We start from the raw sequence: 14,948 nt of genomic DNA on the forward strand, positions 1-14,948 counted from the left end.
CAGAGGCGATCTCGGGGGGAGTTCGCTGGAGGATCACTTCCGGTGCTTGGACGCTGGAGGATTACTTCCGGTGCTCGGAAAGGGCGGGACGGATTTGAAGCGGCGAATTTTTGTTTTCTCCTCAGAGACGATGTCTCAGGACCGCGCGGAGCCGTCGGACACCTTGGTCCTGGAAGAACTGGCAAGCTGGTCCGAGGACCTATGCCGTCAGGAGTTGCCTTCTGTCCTGCCCCGGCTTCTCATATCCTTCAATGTCCTCTGGGTCGGGGGCACGCGGGGGCGGTGGGGGGGAGGGTCCCAGTCCCTCCCCGCGCTTTGGTGTGGTGCGCATGCGCGGTACTTAAGCGCTAGAACATTGGAGTCTTGAGGAGATTAGTAGCTTCTTGTGTGGTCCGTCGTTGGCGCCCCAGTGCCAGGTTGCCCTCTTGGAGAGTCCGGGAGGAGCGGTCTCTGCTCGCCACGGGCTTGAATTTATGATCCGCGGTGCCTAAGAATTCAGTGAAATTTACAAACATATGCTACTTTGTAATTGACAGCAGCCTTGTAAAATATTGCAACTCTGTAGCTGAAAGAGTAGAGTTTGGGAGGTTCTAATTGGCCTGAGGTCATTTTGTTCCAAGTGTTGCAGCTGGAACTTGAACTGACGTCATTTGACGCCTATTTCCAGATTCTTGGTTTTTGAGTCAGGGAAAGCCCTGTAATTTAGCCCTTAAATATTAATATGAAAATCTCATAGACCACTAGAGATAGAAAAGACTTGCGGTATAACTCTTTCCAAACTCCTTATTTTGCAGGTGAGGAAAGAAAAACCCAGAGAGGTCTTCTTATTTTGTGATCCATGAATTTTTTTAAAAAAATTATATATTTTGATATAGTTGGTTTTGTCATCTTATGCATTTAAAAACATAAGGCTTCATCAGACTATTAAAGGGTTCATCCATAAATCAAAAAAGGTTAAGACCTGTTCCTTAAAAGAATTTTTTTCTATAATCTCTTCATTCAGGGAAGACTATATAATGTAACTTTTATTTGGGGCTCACCATTAATGTTTGTAGATATTTTAAAAGAGGCGAAATGTTATAATTGTGGTATTTGAGCTGAATTATGTTGTATAAAACCATCTCGACATTTTCTCAAGCTTTTAATTTAATGTTAAAGGAGCTGAGTTTGGATCCTGACTTTGTCACTACTTTTGTTACTTTGGTCAATTTATCACTGCTTTTGTGACTTTGGTCAAATTATTTAATCTCTTTAGGCCTCAGTTTGCTCATCTGTTAAGTGAAGGGGTTGAACTAGATAATCTCTAAAGTTTTTTCCAGTTCTAAATATTTTTCTGATTTAGGAGTTTATTTTAAATCTTAAGTAAGAAAGGTAATAAACAATTTTTACACTAGCCAATGATACATGTACAATAACCAATAACTTCATGCTGAATTGGCTTGATTGTGTTCAGGCTGGGTTTATAAAAAGGATTTTTGTTGATGTCTGTACTAAGAAAATTTCCAGTTTCCAATTCAATAAATGTGTTTTTATTCATATTTATATATATATTCATAATATATACATATATTACACTGCATTTCAAGAAAGGTTCTTAATGAAATTATTATAATATTTCCAGATTGTTGGAAAGCCCATTTTTGAAGTGGTGGATATTTCAAATTTTAGTGGGTATTCCTTAATTAACTAACTCGATGTATCAGTGTTGCAATAACTGGCAGGATGACATACGTGAGTAAGAATATCTTGATTTTGTGGTTCTTAATTTTGATGTCAGTGATGTCTAGATTCTACATCTCAATGAAATTGCCTTTTTTTCTATTGTGCTTATTCATTGGAAAATAAATCAATTCTTCTTTTTTGGGTTCTTAGAAGTACTATTACTTTAAGTGAACATAAAGTATTTGACCCAGTTCTTAAGCTATAGTGCTTTCCCTATTTAAAAAGGAAAATTTAATCACATTTTTAAAAAAATGTCAGATTCTGTGTCCTTTTTATATTTGTAGTTAATGTGCTATGTGCATAAATTTGTATATATAAATTATGGGATTCAAAGTTGGAAGGAGAGAACACATGATGATAAAGAGTGCTGCATTCATAACCAGAAGAACCAGGTATCAATTTTGACATATTCTAGCTGGATGACCTAGAGCAGGACACTTAACCTCTAGGTGATCTAAGCTAGGGCTTCTAAACCTTTTTCACCTTTAGCCTGAGAAATTTATGTGATCCTGATATATAGGTATATAAAATAGGTATACTAATAATAATTATAATTTCAGGATCCCCCATATGGGATCCTGTGCAACCCACAGTTTAAGAAGCTGGTATCTAGGCAACTCAGGAATGCTACATGTTGCAGATAAAATGCTGCTTTTCATTAGTAGAAAGGATTTCTTCATTTAGAGAGTAAGTCACAGATACAGGCCCTATTCCTGCTGCAGTTGGTAGATCTTCAAAGGCCATCTCATTCAAATCAAATCTTTCCAAAAATCTTACTTATCTATAGTCATACATTTGGTCATTCCATTTTTGCTTAAAGGTCTTTCTAGTGAAGGAGAATGCATTACTTTCTGAGTGAAATAGTCCATTTCACTCTTGGACAGCTCTTAATTGGTTAGTGTTTTATTTTATCAAGTATAAGTCTACTTCTGTAAGTAATTCCCATTTTTCTAGTTTAGTACCAGGCAGAACAAGACTAATTTCTTTTCTACATGACAATTCTTCAGATTTTGAAAATAACTATCATGGCGTATAAGGTAAAATCCACAATAAAGCTATGAAGACAGTTTTATCAAAATAAGAATAACAGTTAGCATTTATACAGTGAACTAAGGTTTACAAAGCTCTTTACCTTATACTCCAAGAGAGCAAACATGACTAGGGGGAAAAAGGATCAAAAACTTTTACTGGAAAACCAGTTGAGTAGAATTAACACCTAAAACAAGTGTTGCTGTAAATTAAGTGTCTCACACCCCTAGGTCATTACCTTTTAGAGAAGGTAGGAAAGTGTTTTCTTTTTTGGAGGGACAGGGGCTCAAGTTTGATTATTATAATTTCACAAAATAGTGATTTGGTTTTTTGTTGTTGCCCTTTCTATTTGTAATTTTGTTGTCAGTGTGCAAATTATTTTCCTGATACTGCTTGCTTCTTTTTGTATCAGTTCATGTAGTCTTCCTCATGAAATTTTTTTTTGCTTTATATTCATTGTTTTTTATAACAATTTCTTATATTCCATTATATTAAAATACCACAAATTTGCTTAACCATTCCCCAGTCAGTGATCACTGATTTTGTTTCCAGTTTTTTGCTTTTACAAATAATGCTGATAAATATCTCGGTGTATAAATTGACTTTTTTTATCACTTAGTTCCTTAAGGTATACCTAGCTGTTGGATCTCTGAGTAAAGGTTATAAACATTTTAGTAAGTGAATAATTTTACTTTACTTTCCAGAATTCTTTAGTGAATTCACAGCTCTCCCTAGTGTTTCCACACATAATTCATCCAACATTGAATATTGCCATCTTTTGTCATTTTTGCCAATTTTCTGGGTATGTAAAATAACCTCAAAATCATTTTGATTTTCATTTCTTAAATAGTCATATGGACTAATTTTTCATATGGTTAAGAGTGCAATTATTTTGACAACTGTTTATATCCTCTGATCACTCTTCACTAGAGAATGACTTTTGGCCTAATTTTTTTATTTACTTGCCTCTATAATATGTTATTGATTGTGCAAAAATGTTTGTAGCAGCCCTTTTTCAAGTGGCGAGAAATTGGAAATTGAGTGGATGCCTATCAGTTGGGGAATGGCTGAAAAAGTTATGGTATATGAATATAGTGAAATGCTATTATTCAATAAGAAATGATGAGCAGGTAATTTCACCAAAATATGGAATGGCTTGCAAAAACTAATGGTAAATGAAGTGAACAGAACCAAGAGAACATTGTATATAGCAATAACAAGATTATGTGATTATCAACTGTGATGGACTTGGCTCTTTTCAACAATGAGGTGATTCAAGGCAATTCCAATAGACTTGTGATGGAAAGAACCATCTGAATAATACGGATCAGAGTGTAATATTTTCACTGTTTCCCCCACACTTTTTTGGTTGTTTGCTCATTTTTTCTCATTTTTTTTCCTTTTGATCTGATTTTTTTTTTTTTTTTTTTGCATCATGATGAATATGGAAATATGGTTAGAAGAATTGCATATGTTTATATCTGTTTTATTTTTTCTGATTACCTGTATCTAATGACTGGTTAAGAATTCTATCTCCGACTGCTATTGCCATAGCTGTATCCTGATCTTTTCTTCTAATTTTTTTATGATATGACATTTAGTATTCAAATTATATAACCATTTAAGCATATTATAATTATATGGTACAAGATATTGAGCTAAATCTAATTGAAAGTGAAGCATTAATAGAGATAATTGATAAAGTCTGGAAAGTGGGAAGGAATAGGATAAAGGGTACTAGCTTTGCAAGATAGAAAGCTCTAAGATAGGTAACTTGAGGGTCTGTATTTCTTAGCTCACAACCTTTTCATTCTCCAATCCTTAATAAACTAATTTTTTTTTAATTCTTTTCCGAAGTATTACTAAGGATTCTGGGTTTACAAAGGATAAGTCTTTGTTCTCCTTGACCTCTCAGTATATTTTCTTTCCAGTTCTTTGCTAATATGAAGAGAGCTATTATGAATATTTGGTATATATTGGAACTCAAAAAAAACTCCTGTGATAGAGACAGCCAAGTGATGCAGTGCATATATCATTGGCCCTGGAATCAGGAGACTTGAGTTCAAATCTAGCTTCAGACACTTGACAATTGACCAGCTGTATGACCCTAGGCAAGTCTCTTAATGCCTCCAAAGGAAAAAAAAAAAAAGAAAAAAAAAACTCCATTGGCTTCTGTTGTGTCAAGGATAAAATTAAAACTTCTCTGTCTAGCTTTTAAAACTCCAGTGGCGCAGCTAGGTGGCACAGCTAGGTGGCACAGCCCTGAAGTTGGGAGGACCCAATTTCAAATTTGATCTCTGACACTTACTACTTCCTAGCTGTGTGACCCTGGGCCTCAATTGCCTCAGGAAAAAAACAAACAAAAACTCTCCAGTGCTTGGACTCAACCTGTCTTTCTAGCCTCCCTGGATTTTACTCCCCTCCTTGGCCTCTGTAATTCAGCCAAATTGGATTTGTTTCTATTCCTCACTCACTATATTTCCTCTTTGGCTCAGCACTCTTGGACAGCCATGCCTGGAACACACTTCCTTCTCACTTCAGCCTTGTAGAGTCTTTCTTTCTTTAAGACGTAGATGAAATTCCATTTTCTTTAAGAAGCTTTTCTTGATCCTCCAAATACTAATGCCCTCTCTCCCAAACTACCTTGAATTCCACTGCTTTGCATATTTGTATTTATTTATTTTGTATTTATACTTTATTTATTTGTTGACCCCATTATAATGTCAGCTTCCTCCATTTTGGGATACTTTCATTCTTTGTTCTTGTATTCACAGTATCTAGCACCATGCTTGACTGGCAGATAGTAGGTGCTTAATAACTATTTGTTGATTGATTGAAGTCTATCTCCAGTAGTGGAATTGCTGGGTTAAACATTATGAACAGTTTAGTCTCTCTACTAGCATAATTCCATTTGATGTGAAGGAAACATTTTCTCTAGAGTACATCATTTTTTGGCTTCAGTTACTTGAATGAGTAAATGGCTATTCCTGACATTTTTAAACTGAAAATATTTTTTAGATAATACTTAAAAGTGGATGTCCATCTTCTGGGGAATGATAAAATAAATTGTGATATATAAGTTTAATGTAGGAATATTACTGTGCTATAAGAAATGATGAATACAGAAAATCACAGGGAAAGTTTGATTTCTGCTTGGTTTCTATTCTGTCATCGTTATCTCCCTAATGCACACACACACACATACCCTTCTAATGAGCTCATCACCAGGAAGTTTATCATTACGAAGATTTCTTTAGTTTTCCTACTCATATTCATTTGTATCCTTGTTTGCCTCTGTTTCTCTTGAGTGGATGGCTGGAAGGGTAGAGTAATATGACTGTCCATTGCCTCCCTTTATAGAAGACTCAATTCCCAGCCAACTCTTCATTTCATGACAGTTTGCCTGATTCACTTTGACTCTCTCATCATCATCATCCCCTGCCTGATCTCCCCATTTAACTTCCTGTTGTCTATTGTCTTTCCCTTTTAGATTATAAGCTCCTTGAGAACAAGGATTGTCTTTTTGGTGGAGCTTAGCACAGGGCCTGCCATATAGTAGGTCCTAATAAATGTTTATTATGTACTTGTTTAAACTAATGCAAAATGAAGTAAGAACAATATACATAATGACTACAACAATGTAAATGGAAAGAACAACCAACAATTGAAATTGAATGCTGTGAAATTATGATGACCAACTTTGACTGCAAAGAAGGATGAGAAAGCACTTCCCCTTATGCTTTATTTAAATGTGGGACTATGGATATTGAATACTGCTTATAATGTCATAATTTTTTGATATATTGTTTAGGTTTTTTGGATTTTTTTTTAATCCTTTTTCTCATAAGAAGTAGCTCTTGGGAAAGTATTGGAAGGGAGTTGATATCTTGTGTAATGCAAGTGATATAAAAACAAAAGATATCAAGAACAGTGATTTTGAAAAAATATATATGATCTATGCTTGAATTTTTCTTTAATATATAAATATACTGTAGCTTTACCATAATTTTACTGACTGATTAATCTTTTCATAAAAGCATGAAAATCTTTCACTTTATAGGAGTTCTCAAGATTCTTACAGAAATGTTTCTACCTCATATCAACTACTTAGCATTGGAACAATCATTTTTTTCACAAGTATTACCAAAGGTATGACATTTTGGATAGTATTGTATGTTTATAAATCAAGTTTCAAAAAAAGGAACTCTAATCCAAGAACATATTTGTATTTAGAACATCAACTATTAGAGAGACAGTCTTGGAGTCAGGAAGATCTGAGTTCATATTCTATGACTCATTAATTATGTTACCTGGGTAAATCACTTAACCCCAATGGGTTAAAAAAAATTGTTAGCTACTCAGTGGCAAAATTACTTTTATCAGTCCATGTTACTTTTATTTGGATAAATTTTGATACCTCTTGTTTAAAATAACCAAGTGAAAATTCAGAATTCAGGATTGATAATGTAATTAAAATCATTAGTTTTGTTCATCTCTCATGTATTATAATGACAATTGTGAAATTCCATTGCATGGGGAGAAAAGAAATCAAAGTCTTTAAAATAAAGCCTTATGAACAAAAGAAAAAAAAAGAAAAAACTGTGAAATTAGGAAAACATCACCAGTTGGTTGATTTAAGTTTTCAGAAATTATCTTTGTTCTGAAAAATGTTGTAGTAAATTTGTAGCTAAAAAAGACTTATATGTGATTTTCTGTAACATACCTGTAAGGTTCAAAGTAGACTATCGTACTACCATGATTTATAAATTTTTTAAGTTACCCTTTAACTTGATTTTTGTTCTATAGTCAAATCCCATTGGTTCCTTTAGAGAAATCATTGTGCTAATGTAAGGCTATGATCTTAAGCCTACTCATAATATTCCATGAGAAATTATTGCATGGCCCAGTCGGAGCATCTAGTGATGACCAGATGTTTTGAGAGAGAGCAAGAGACAGAGAAAAGGATGTATGTATATAAAATAGGTAATTGAATATTTAATAAATTGTATAAATAGCTTCACACATACCTACCCACCATTACTAGGGAAAAAAAAAACCATCTTTGAATGCATATCTTTATTATGGTAACCAGTGGGAAAAGCTGCATTTTTAATTTGTTCACCATAAAAATTGGATTTTAGAAATTGGCTTTAAGGATTATATAGAAAATTTTATCTTTTGGTAGGGCAATTTCAGATTCTGTTTTTATTAGATAGGAATTATAAAAGCATTACTATTTCCCTGAATTTTATCTTAGAAGTCATTATTAAGTAAATATTCAAAATCAAAGTGTACTGTTTTGTGTTCTTTTAAAACTTATTGTCTAGAGATTTGTTATTCAGTATAAATTTCTTTGCCTTCACAGACTGTAAAATTATTTGATGATATGATGTATGATTTATCTAGCCAGGCAAGAGAATTATCAAGCCAAAATTTTGAACTCCAAGTTACACTAAGGAATATTTTACAAGTAAGTAAAATCCTTTTAGTTAAAGGGAGAAGAGTTTAAAAGAATATATCGATAAGTCAATAAGTCAGTAAGCACTTAGTCAGCATTTATTTTATGCTAGACATTGTGGTGACCACCAGCGAATAAAATATAAGCAAAAAAAAAAAAAAAAAAAGACACTGCCTGACTTCAGAGAGCTCACATCCTAATAAAGGAAGACAACATATAAAAGAGAATTGAAAATCAAGGCAAGGCAAGTAGGGAGCAGAGATACTTGAGTGGAGTTTGGAAGAGGAATCTTGAGAGGAAATAGCAGAGCTGAGAATAGTGAGCATAGGGCTAGCCAGGTCCTTTCCTCAAAATGGAGATTTTGAAGGAAGAACTCACAGGAGATCTTCCAGAATAAGAAGACTACAGAGAAAGCTTTCAATTAAAAATGCTTTTCAGGACTGTGACTGTTTTGTTGCATATTCTTTATGTATTACTAATAACCAATAGTATGAATACAAAGTTTGAAATTTAGTTCCTAGACATTGTAAATATTGATACAGAAATACTTGACATCAAGAATTCATAGTAGTAGTTTTATATTCTCCTTTCTCTTTCTGTATCTCCTGGAGTTTCCCTCACATTTTCTATTCGCTACTCCCTTCCCCCAATTTAACAATTTAACTTTTTCTTCATGTCCCCAGCCCCTAGCATAGCCTCTTAAAAATAGGAGAGATTCAATAATGTTTGTTGAACTGGATTCAATTTGTCCTACCTTATCTGGACAAAAGAATGATATGGTATAATGTAACAAGACCAATTTGAAATCCACATGAATATATTTAGAGCATTTATCATTTGCTCTTTTTCCTTATTTCTAGTCAATGGTGCAACTCTTAGGAGCGCTTAAAGGATGTGCACAACATGTTTGTTCTCTTCAGGAATCCATAGTTTTAGAGAATATACATAGCCTCCCCTCTTCAGCCCTTCATGTGATCAAGAGCACGTTTGTACATTGCAAGGTGGGTAACAACTAGAATTCTGAATTTGGTAGAGGAGGATTTTACAGCTGAAAGTGACTATTAATATCAATTGGTCCAACACCCCTATTTTACAAATGAGAGATCTTGGAAGTTAGGGACTTACATAAGGTCATCTGCTGAGCCTGATCTCCTGGAAAATAAGGATTTGTCATTTTATCCCACCTGGGCTGAATTAGACACAGAGCTCAGGTGATACCTTTATGCCCTTTTGTTTCACAATAAGTTATTGTTATTGGAGGGGGAACATGGAGAAAGGTTGCATTTATATTGATTTAAAAAGTTATTTCATTGAAAATCTTGTTATGAAAAAATGATAGGAATTTATGTTTAACTATAGATATATTTGGTTAGTAGGAGAAAATGGATTAAGAATACTTATTTCTAAAGCAAGTGGGATCCATGGTCTTGGGTGGGAAAAAAAATTACATCTTTATTTCAACATACTCTATTGGTTTCCTTTGTAATCCTGTGTATTGGCAGGGGAGGCTTATTTTGGAGGGGAGGTAATATTTAAAAACATTCTGAGAAGGGGCCTATAGGTTTCATTAGACTACCAAATGAAGCCATGGTACTAAAAAAACCGGCTAAGAACTCCTGCTCAAAAGGAAATAGTTGGTCCTTTTTTGATATATGCCTATATTCCAGATAGTTTCAGTAGTCCTAGAACTAACAGAAACCTGGAGGAATATGACACAAGAAAAATCTACCAGCCTGACAGTTTTCATTCTATCTAATTCTCTGCATGTCAAAAATAACAATACAATGATTTCACTATTTGTTATCCCTTTCACTTTCTATGTAAGTAGCCTATCTCCCTTTCTATTGATGTATTCCACTTTCATTTATGCTCACATATATATTTTCATTGCTTCTTGCATCAGATTCAAATTTGGTTTATTCTGAAATCAGAATATTCTACAATTTACAGCCATTTATCCTCACTGGGGGAAAGCTGGTGTTAAAAAACTGGACTTTTGTGCTCATAGAAAAACTTGACTTCTTTGAAAGCACTGCAAAATAAATACCTTTTATTAATTATTATAATTAATCTGTGAAACATATAACAGATTATATCATTGGAAAAGAGCATTCTAATAATAAAAACAACAACAACAACAATACTAGTGCTTTTAATCCCTGGCAGCATGGTAGGGATGCCATTTCTTTTACCAGTGCCGGTCAGCCCCTTCTCTATAAGTTATTTGCCAAAAGCAACTTATCAGTTTCATCTGCCAGTGTGTATATGTGACTAGATCCTAATCTAGGTCTTTAGCTTCTAAAGCCAGCCCTTTATTTACTGCACTATCATTCGAGCTGGCAAAATGAAGTTGGTACTTTCTCTCATTTGTTTTTCTCTTGTTTACTTGTAATAGAATAGTGACTCTGTGTACTCTGGACGATTGCACCTGGTTTCAGATCTTCTTCAGGCCCTTTTCAAGGAAGCTTATTCCCTTCAGAAGCACTTAATGGAATTACTTGATATGGTCTGTATGAATGCTTCAGTGGGAGAAGAAGATATTTCAGATATGGTATCAGGTGTGTAGACAAAATTTGTCCATTTGTGTTAACAATATAAAGTTAAATTTTATATGATACCCATGCTCACTACTCTAATAAAAGTGATTGTTTTTTTAGATACTTAATGTAAGAGTAGTATGGAATAGTTAAATAACATTGGATAACATTTTAAATTCTTGGCAATGTTATAATCTATGTACTTCTTTTCATTCAATTGCTGTGTATAGAGCATTGCAAAGTTTAGATAAGACACAGTCTCTGCCCCCATAGAAAAGGAATAGGGCATTTTTATAGATCATTCAAATGCAAATAGTATGATAATTATATTAGGGTACTGCAAAAAAAATGCTACTTGAAGTCTGGAGAAGGAAGGGAATTGCTGACTGTAGAGGCTGGGAAGGATTAGTCAGGAAATAACTCACAGAGGAGATGTGATCTGCATCTGAGTTGAACTTTAAAGAATTAGTAAGAATTTAACAGGACAAGAGGAAATTTTGGGTGTAAAAACAATATGAACAAAATGAGCATCATGTGTAGATAACTCTTTCAAGATGTTTTTCACTGAGGAGAGCGATGAGATAGTGGCAGAATGGGTCAGTTAATCAAAAGAATAAGAGAGCCAATAAAGGAGAAATTGAAATATTTGAGAGAGGGGATGTGGGGGGGAAAAGAGGCAACAAGCATTCATTAAGTGCCTACTACATGCCAAGCTAAGCACCAGGGATGCAAATATAAGCCAAAATGAAAGTTCCAACCCTCAAGGTTGTAGAGGGCCAGTATTGAATAAGTCCTTGAACAGCAAGAGTCTGGTCCAGGGATTATTTGAGACCTATTCTGTTAGGGTGAACTATTCAACTATATCAGCTCACCATCTTTATAACAATTGTAAAGATATACTTGGTAAATTCAGGATAATATTGATGGAGAATGCATGTGAGAGGAACAATGCTTTTTAACTATACAATGAATCAAAGATACTTGGTAAAATTAGGATAATCTTGACAGAAATAAGGCATTTTTACGTACTTGAAGTAAATATATTAGTATGATAATTTCTGTTCTCTATTGATAAATATCACAACTATTTACAATTGTTACAAAGATGTACTTGAAGTAAATATATTAATGTGATGATTTCTGCTCTCTATTGATAAATATCACAACTATTTACAATTCTATTGATGTTGATGAGCATCACAACCTAGGCTGTTTACAATTCTATGTTGATAAATATCTTGTTATTAAAATGCCCTGGAAGAAATGTGATAAAGATAGCTAGTAATTTTGTAACGCTAATCTAAAAGATATGTAAACGCTGGCACTCAGATTAATAAGAGAGATTGCAGATCATATCTTCAGCCTAGCCTCAGATATTCATTCACACTAGATATTTCACAGGAGCTGGGCTTCAACATCAAGAAACTTAAATTTTAGAAGGGAACTGAACAGAAAGCACGAGCAGGTTGAAATGAAATTACCTGGAGAAGTAGTGTATGGTTTTGAAATGCAGAAGTCAGGGATAGATACCATAAGGAATGAAGGCTGGCCAGTCTAGACCTCACTGTGAAGACCTCAAGAGGAATTTTAGGGCAATAGCTAGTGAAAAATCTGTGTGACACAGTTTGAGGTTACAGCAAGCATTCTTAGCCTGTTGTTCAGCATCTCTTCCTTGCCTCCATTCCCATAAGGTCTATGAACTTGGATAGTGAAAAAATATATATATAGATCTTTACTATGAATAATCTCTAACTGAAATTTAGAATATCTTTCAATTATGAATGTAGGTGATAGATGTTATTCTTAGAACAATCCATAGGCTTTTCCAGACTTCCAGAGAAGTCCATATCAAACAAAAAAGGTTAAGAATTCCTGCTAGGTATTATTTTGAGAAGACCCAACATTGTCAGAGAATGACCTTGTAATTACAGAAGTATGAATATAATTGTGTGGCACTGGCAATTGGAACTAGCCATTCCCCTACTAGTCCATGCCCCAAGAGCTAAGGAAAATGATATAGAGTGAATAGCTAAGAGGAGTAAAGAACATGTTAGTGCTTGGAAGAATAGGAGCATTGTGTGAATGGTACAGACATTAGTTTTTTGTTTTTTTTTTCCTTTATCTACTTATTTGATCCTTTTTGCTCAGAGTTATTCCATTCCTTATTGAATACTGTGAAAATAAGGCAACTTGGAACTGAGGATAGAAAGCTGGCCTTATAGCCAAAACACTATGGATTTAAATCTACCCTGTAACCCTGGGCAAATCACCCAGTATACTGGGCAACTCTTGTTATTGATCTGCCTTGGTAAAGACTCATAGAGGATAATTACTTGTGCCAATGAAATCATAACTCCAAACAAAAAGAGACAGGGAAAGAGAAAGAACTTTTTATTTTAGCATATTATGAATCAAAGGGTAATTATAAAAAGCAGAAAAGCTATGAAACAGCTGTTTTTGTCTTCCTTTTCCTTAACAATTAGTTTCCTAGAGTTGAAAATTTTAAATATAAAATTATAAGCTAATTGTTTTATATAGTCTTAACTATTTTTAATGTAATAATTTTCAAATTTTGTCAGATCTTTTTACTAGAATAGAAACTTACCCAGTAAGTAAGCTTGTATTTAATGATTATTCTACTATCTTTTTCCTTTTTTAGTTATTCATTCAGTTTTGGGTATCTGCTCTGTTATTTCTGATATGGACCAAGCTTTTCATGCCAACACTTGGAAGTTTATAATTAAGTATGTATTTTGTTCTTTGTATAGACCATGTTTTTGGTTATCTTTAAGTTGTATTAATGTAATAGTTTATGAAGAATTACTGTCTTCTTTAGATGCTTTCTGCATCAATCATTTGTTGTCATTCTTTCCTTCCCCCTTATCTATTAATTTTCCCTCTTCAGCAAACATGAACAAGTTTCTATCTTTAAAAAGTTTCCCTTTGATCCTAATATTTCTTCCGTAAATGTATTCTATTTCAACTCCCTTTTACTGCTCTATTTCTAAAAAAGAATAATCTATGCATCACCTTTGAAGTTTCGATTTTCAGTCAACTTTGATTCTTCTCTCCCTCACTTCCATGTCTAGTCAGTTCCTAAATCCTACCTATTCTGCTTTTATGGGGTCACATATCTACTCCCACTTCTTCACTGATACTGACACCATTCTAATTTAGGCACTTTATCACAGCTTGTCTGGACTAGAGATCTCTTTTTTCTCCAATCCATCCTTCAGATGCCTACCAATATGATTTTCCTACAACACAGATCTTACCATGTCATTGTCCTATTTAAGAAACTTCAGTGCCTTCCCATCACCTATGCCAATTAGACTGGTATTTAATCTAATAACGGCTGAAATCAAACAAGACAGGCTAGAGACAGGAGTCAGGAATTAAGTAAATCAGAAGTTTAATTTCAAAGTGAGGGAAACTTCTTATTTAAGTAAGGAGGCAAATTAAACACATGTGTGCCCTTTTCCCCCCATTGGGGGAACCCATTATAGTGTGATCAAATCTCAGTACTTAACCAGGAGTTACATATACAGTGAGTTGTAGCCCTGTCTATGAGGGGTAATAGCAACAATGAGACAAGCTTGATTCATAGCAGGGCTTCATTATGGGGATTTGTTTGAGCTCGGAGAACTCCTGATGCTGGTCAATGCAATACAATAATTATATGAAACAATTCTGGGATGTTGCTGAGGCTGAGATTATCCAAAGGGTGACATCAAAGGATTGTTGATATGCCAAGCTCAGGGCACAATCTACTTGCTAGTTTTTAGCTCTAGTAGCATGTTTCCTACTAGTAGCTTGATACCTATTAAATGGCATTCAAATTCCATAGCTTGGCATTTAAGTCTGACTTCAGAATCTTCTTCCAAATTGCTTTTTTGGGTTGTTTTTTCCCCAATGTTCAAGACAAAACATCTTCTCGAGAAGTCCCTACACTCAGCATTCCAACACCTGCTATATTCTATGTATATAATCTCTCTCCAGGCCTTTGGCACTACTTCTTGTCCACGTTTCTCTTCCTTCAAGACTCAGTGGGCCTTTATCACCTCAACTGAAAGTGACCTTTCCCTTATTCACATTTTCCTAAAACATTTTGTCTAGACCTCTCTGTCTTGCTTTCATTTTGCTTTCTTCATCCAGATCCATGCCATGTACCCCACCCTGTACTATAATTTATTCATTGTTAA

At 34.3% G+C, this 14,948-nt stretch overlaps 1 protein-coding gene across 4 annotated transcripts in view; it reads left to right on the forward strand.

Moving 5' to 3' along the window:
- The first annotated feature begins 46 nt into the window (after positions 1-46).
- C4H1orf112 (chromosome 4 C1orf112 homolog) overlaps positions 47-14,948 on the forward strand; it is a 57,436-nt gene continuing 42,534 nt past the window's right edge. For 3 of the 4 annotated variants that reach the window (XM_023501776.2, XM_012547659.3, XM_031936856.1), the window contains exons 1-7: positions 51-241; positions 1,692-1,731; positions 6,812-6,900; positions 8,117-8,221; positions 9,070-9,210; positions 10,605-10,767; positions 13,406-13,490. In XM_023501776.2, coding sequence (XP_023357544.1) covers positions 131-241; positions 1,692-1,731; positions 6,812-6,900; positions 8,117-8,221; positions 9,070-9,210; positions 10,605-10,767; positions 13,406-13,490 — 734 coding nt within the window. In that variant the 5' untranslated portion in view covers positions 51-130. Of the gene's footprint in view, positions 242-1,691; positions 1,732-6,811; positions 6,901-8,116; positions 8,222-9,069; positions 9,211-10,604; positions 10,768-13,405; positions 13,491-14,948 lie in introns of those variants that run through there. The other variant, XM_023501777.2, reaches the window with a different exon arrangement.

Source organism: Sarcophilus harrisii, chromosome 4 (genome assembly GCF_902635505.1).
Source record: "Sarcophilus harrisii chromosome 4, mSarHar1.11, whole genome shotgun sequence".
Taxonomy (NCBI): Eukaryota; Metazoa; Chordata; class Mammalia; order Dasyuromorphia; family Dasyuridae; genus Sarcophilus; species Sarcophilus harrisii.